The 6,000-nt window shown below is 35.2% G+C and overlaps 1 protein-coding gene across 1 annotated transcript; it reads right to left on the reverse strand.

Annotated features, from left to right (window-relative positions):
* Positions 1-2,724: 2,724 nt before the first annotated feature.
* Positions 2,725-6,000, reverse strand: mblac1 (metallo-beta-lactamase domain containing 1). The gene is made up of 2 exons (XM_030162114.1): positions 5,478-6,000; positions 2,725-3,060 (listed from the first exon to the last, which is right to left on the reverse strand). The coding sequence occupies exons 1-2, from the start codon at positions 5,898-5,900 to the stop codon at positions 2,818-2,820; spliced, it is 666 nt and encodes a 221-aa protein (XP_030017974.1). The 5' UTR covers positions 5,901-6,000; the 3' UTR covers positions 2,725-2,817.

Below are 6,000 nucleotides of genomic sequence, written 5' to 3' on the forward strand. Positions count from 1 at the left end.
AATGATTAACTTTGAACCCAATGGGAAGTTCCTTTTTCCACCCACAGACAATGTTCAAGTATATATTCCATGACACTAAAGTAGATGTTAGGTCAAGATTAATTTGTCACACAACTATTTCCAAGCCCAGGAATAACCTATCGGACTCAATAAAAAAATAAATTAATGATAAACAGACAAGAAAGTGTAGACTTTGACTTATTAACTGAACAAACATCTAATGCTCATTTACGTAACACTTATCATAGATTTTCCACTGATCTCCAAATGATCACGTGTTGTACTCCATACAAATGATAATAAAAAGGTCTTTTCTTGAGGATTTATGTTTGGGAGTGGATTACTGCTTGGACATTTTTTCATTTTTTGGTGTTTCAGGAAATGAAAAACATTAAGATAAATAAAAAACAAACAAACAAAAAAAAACCCCACAAATATGTGAACGCATCTCCTTAAACTCCAGAGGCTGAACATCCTTAAAGACATAGTTAATGTTAAACTACTGATACATGGGCTTCTGTTAGTGCCTGTGTTTCCATCCAATTGTCAAGTGAGATAAAACACCAGATTAGGCACATATGATTTCATTTTGATTTTCTTTGCCTGGCCACAAAATATACTAAGCAGAACATGCTTTATTTATTGTATTAAAGCAAACTCTTGAGGAAAAAAAACAAAAAAAGTTATTTTCTTGGAGCTGTCCTACACTAATGATGAGTTGTAGATTGTGTAGAACACCTGAAATACCTGTTACAACAAAAAGGAACATCTGTTCCCAAGTTCTCATTTTCAAACTGCTGTTCACATGTCATGAGATGACAGATAAACCACTGATATGGACAGAGACGGGATGATTTGATCAACGATAATAAACAGCAGATGCAGAATTAGTTTTAGTAGTAGTGGAAGTAGTATTAGTAGAAGTAGTTAGTTACGGTGGCCCAGAAGTGCAACACCTGAAAAAAATTATCCACCATAAGAAAAAACAGAGAACAGCCCAAAAAATTATCCACTATAAAAAAAAAAAGAGAGCAGCCCATAAAATTATCCACTATAAGAAAAAACAAGAGAACAGTCTAAAAAATTATCCACTATAAGAAAAAAAAGACAACAGCTCAAAAAATTATCCTCTGTAAGAAAAAAAGAGAAAAGTCCAAAAAAATTATCCACTATGAGAAAAAAAAGAGAACAGCCCAAAAAAATTATCCACTGTTAGAAAAAAAGAGAACAGTCCAAAAAAAATGATCCACTATAAGAAAAAAAGAGAACAGTCTAAAAAATTATCCACTATGAGAAAAAAAGAACAGTCCAAAAAATTATCCACTATAAGAAAAAAAAAGACAACAGCCCAAAAAATTTTCCACTGTAAGAAAATAAAAGAGAACAGCCCAAAAAATTATCCACTATAAGACAAAAAAAGAGAACAGCCCAAAAAATTATCCACTATAAGAAAAAAAGACAACAGTCCAAAAAATTATCCACGATAAGAAAAAAAAAGAAAACAGCCCAAAAAATTAGCCACTAAAAAAACATCATTCACCTTTTCAACTAGAAGCACTCGGAGAGCGCAGACCTCCGCCAAGGCTGATCAGTGGCCCCCCCCCCCGTGGGCCCCCCCACCCCCGATCACCACCAAAATTTAATCAGTTCTTCCTTATCCCATTTCCAACAAACCCTGAAAATTTCATCCAAATCTGTCCATAACTTTTTGAGTTATGTTGCACACTAACGGACAGACAAACAAACAAACAGACAAACAAACCCTGGCAAAAACATAACCTCCTTGGCGGAGGTAAGTAAGGGGGTGCTGTTTACCCGGTGCACTAAAAAATAAAGTTATTTAAAAAATTGGGGAGAATTTTTTGGCCGGTTCTTTTTTTTCTTATAGTGGATAAACTTTGGGCTGTTTTTTTTTCTTATAGTGGATCATTTTTTGGGCTGGTTTTTTTTTTCTTATAGTGGATAATTTTTTGGGCTGTTGCACCTCAGGCCACTGTAATTAGTAGCAGTGGTAGATGTTTATCTCAAATCAGCATGAACATGAACATCTTACAGCTGTAGCCATGTGTCCCAATATTTTTGTCTATATAGTTTATAAACATTAATATTTCCTTAAAGTTTAATGGGAGATTTTTCTTTCTAAGTGAGACGTGAATAAAGTAGATGGTCAGTTCTGGTAGAAAATTATTATTTACAGTCAAAGCATGGAAAATATTTTAGAAATTTCGAGGTAGAACATTTAAAATCATAGTCATGCAGCTTTAACCCCTAAGAAAATGGGACAGACACAACCAGAAACATATTAGCCTCACTGTACCTTGTTTGGTGAAGAATGTGTTTTTAAATATGTACACTGAGAGGAATATGTAACAGATTAATGTGGCTGGATGATGTTGTGTCTCTTATGCCTCAATAAAAACTAAATTAAAAAAAAAAAACAAAAAACATAGCCATGGGTAAAAAAAAAAATGTAAATCAACTTTGAGGGATATTAAGTAAAAAAAACATCTGAGGTATTTTGGAAGCAAAGATAATTTAATTAAACAAAATTAACTGATGTAATGTAATGATATTCAACACAGTATAAAACTATATTATACATTAGTCATTTTTCTTTTGTATCCCAGACCCCTGTTAGAAAAGAAACACCTAAATTCAATGTGTCCCAATACTTTTGTCCACATAGTGTATATTAAAAGAAAATGAGAAAGACAGTGAGTGAGATCATCTTTCTGGAGAGGGAATTTACTCATGACATCAGTGTCTGTTAAACTATTACATTCATGAGCATAAAAGTGACTCATTTTCAGAGTGTGTTCAACAGTCTCTGATGACCCTAAAGGGAAGTCCATGTCCTGGGATGATGACATCAGCCGTCTCTAACGCCTGCCTGCGACTGACTTTCTGCACAGCGGGGTTCAGACTCAGATTCTGCCAGCTGTCCTCATCTGAGCAGCACTCAAATAAGTCCCCTGCAACAAGCACCGTTCCCACCGAGGTTCCTTTGACCTGGACGCTGACATCCTGTCCTGTGTGGCCTGGAGTGGGGAGCACACACACCTGTAGGACAGAGACAGGACAGTGTGTTAGACTTACACAAGCTGACACAGCCTGAGGGGAAACAGTGGAACATATCAAACTACACATATCTGAATATCCGTGGGGTTAGGGGTTCCTTTTTTCCTTTTCCTACAGGTCTGGCCAGAAAGGTTATCACAGGGTTTTTCAACCATGGGGTCGGGACCCCACGTGGGGCCGCCTGGAATTCAAATGGGGGTCGCCTGAGATTTCTAGTAATAGATAAAAAATTAAAACTTATTACTAAAAATTTACATTATATAATCTAAATGTCTAAAATTAACGTTTATTCGCAACATATTATAGCAAACTATTACACAATCAAAAACAAATTAATTTTAGCAAATAAAATGTCTGTTTTGAATGTCTGCGGTTACCTGAAATTTCGAATAATTTATTTTTAAAAAAAAATAATAAAACTTACAAATAAAAATTTACATTACACAGTCTAAAGGTTGTCTAAAATTAATGTTTATTTGCAACATATTATAGCAAACTATTACACGATCAAAAACAAATTAATTTTAGCAAATAAAACGTCTCTGTTTCGAATGTCTGAGGTCACCAGAAATTTCTAATAATTTATTTTTAAAAAATTTAAAAATTAAAACTTACTAATAAAAATGTACATTATATAGCCTAAATGTTCCCTAAAATTAATGTTTATTTGCAACATAGTATAGCAAACTATTACACGATCAAAAACAAATTAATTTTAGCCAAAAAAAAAAAGTCTGTTTTGAATGTCTGGGGTTGCCAGAAATTTGTGATGTTAAAATGGGGTCAGGAGCCAAAAAAGGTTGGGAACCACTGGGTTATTGTGACAAATATATGACTTGCATAGAGTCAACTTTTAAGGAGTAAATTTAATATACTGAGTTGTGCTGATGATGTAATTATATTTGGAAAAAAAAAATCAGAAAACTAAGTGTGTTTATTCCTCACACAGACTGAAGTCTTCATAGGCAAAAGATATGAAAAAAGTTTTCCAGAAACAGATAAAAATGTGAGGTTAGTGGATGCATCTGATTAAAGGAAGGGTGTCAAACTAAATAGATTTAAGAAACACATTGATATAAACTGCAGCTTTTGCAATGAATGTCCTGAAACTGTTATTCATTTATTTTGGCACTGCCCTACTGTTAAAACGTTTTGGGAAAAACTTTGGGATTTTATTCACAATAACATTGAAAGTTTTGTTGGAATGTATTGTTTGGACATTCTGAAAGTAGCTTGCTCAAAAGTGATTTGCTACACCTGATTAATCTTTTAATTCTAATGTCAAAATTTCCCATTCATTATTGTAAATACTCAGCAAAAAAAAGCCATGCTTTACTGCATTCTATAAAACTGTCAAACTATACATTATCTCAATTAAGTACTCTGAAAAGCAAAAGGCAATCAAAACTGTTGAAATCTGTACTTCTCTTAATATATTCATCTGAACTTTGACACCCCTAGTGTAAGTTGGCATACTTTTTTTTTCTTTCCTATCTTCTTTTTCTTCTCTTCTTTCCGTCTGTACATGATTATAATTGAGTATTTATGACTTCTATTGTGACTGATCACTACATGATTGTTATGAAACGTCTATATTTGTCATGTAAACTGTGTTGTTCTACATTAAGTATTTAATAAAAAAAGAAGCAGGAGTGTCAAACTTGTTTTAGTTAAAGGGCCACATACAGTCTGACATGATCTCAAGTGGGCTGGACCAGTAAAATGATAACACAATAACCTATTAATAACAATAACGCCAAACTTTTCTATGTGTTTTAGTGCAAAAAACATAAAATTATATTGTGGTAATATAACATCTACAAACTCTCATTTTAAAAGACGTGAACACAAAATTCCTGAGGAAAAAAAAAAGTGTGATTTTATAATTTTATACCTCCCCTTATTATTTACACATGTGCATTACAAATTGAAGTAAATCTACAGAGGCACACAATATTTGAAAACAGAAATGATATTAAAATTCCAGTTTTTTTTCTTTCCAGTTATGGTTTCTGGTTGATCATATTTGTTCAGGTTATTCACATTTTGTAACATGTATTTTTTAGTCTGTGTAGGTTCTCATTTGCCCAGGTCATCATTCTTCATCTTCTTCTCTTTCAGAACTAAAAAAATATTTTGCATGAGAGACGAAACATTTTCAAAAAGAGCTAAACCAGTCCAGCTGAACCGAGAAGAACTACCAAGAAAGATTAGGTTATTATGGGTCGGACCACTTGCTTGGCCCCTAACTAAAATGACTGATAATATCTTCATGATAATTTTTGCATTTCATTCATTCCAGGGGCCACATTGGACCCTTTGACCCACGGACCTTATGTTTGACACCCCTGCACTAGTTTGCTAAAGGATTCCAAGCAGAGGCAGTGAGCTCCACTTACATGTTCATCTACAGAATAAGGCTGTCCCTCTGCCAGGCCATTGGGACAGTAGGTGTCCCCTTCATTCATATCAAAGCCCACTATCATCACAGCTCCAGGGAACAGACTCAGGTTCCCTATGTGGTCTGAATGTCCATGAGTACCCACGACCACATCAATGTCCCCCGGCACCAGGCCCTTCTCCTGCAGTTTCATTTGCAGAAAGTCGCGGTCCCACGGCCCGCCGGTGTCCACCAGAATAGTCTTAGGTCCCGTTATGAGGGTGATGGTACCGTCTGCTTTAAAAGTCCCGTTGGACTCAGACTGACAGTACCCAACCTTCAGGACGCACACAGAGTACGGCTGTCCAGGGAAGTCCAGCTGGGTCTGGGACAGAGGGGTTCTGTCCCTGACAGGAGACACCACAGCCCCGTTAGACCCCATGGCAGGGAGGCTTCTGCTACTGATGTTATTTCTTTTACTTTTTTTTCTTCTTCTTTTGCTGCTCTTTCCTCTTCTTCTTCTACTTCTGTTCTTCTTCTTC

This window comes from Sphaeramia orbicularis, chromosome 18 (assembly GCF_902148855.1).
Source record: "Sphaeramia orbicularis chromosome 18, fSphaOr1.1, whole genome shotgun sequence".
NCBI classification, from domain to species: Eukaryota; Metazoa; Chordata; class Actinopteri; order Kurtiformes; family Apogonidae; genus Sphaeramia; species Sphaeramia orbicularis.

What these genes read in the sequence shown, in the direction of transcription:
- mblac1 (XM_030162114.1), bottom strand. Translation starts at nt 5,900, where the DNA reads ATGGGGTCTAACGGGGCTGTGGTGTCTCCTGTCAGGGACAGAACCCCT. An exon ending in CTTATTCTGTAGATGAACAT is followed by an intron (nt 3,061 to 5,477) that starts GTAAGTGGAGCT and finishes TCTGTCCTACAG; the next exon opens with GTGTGTGTGCTCCCCACTCC.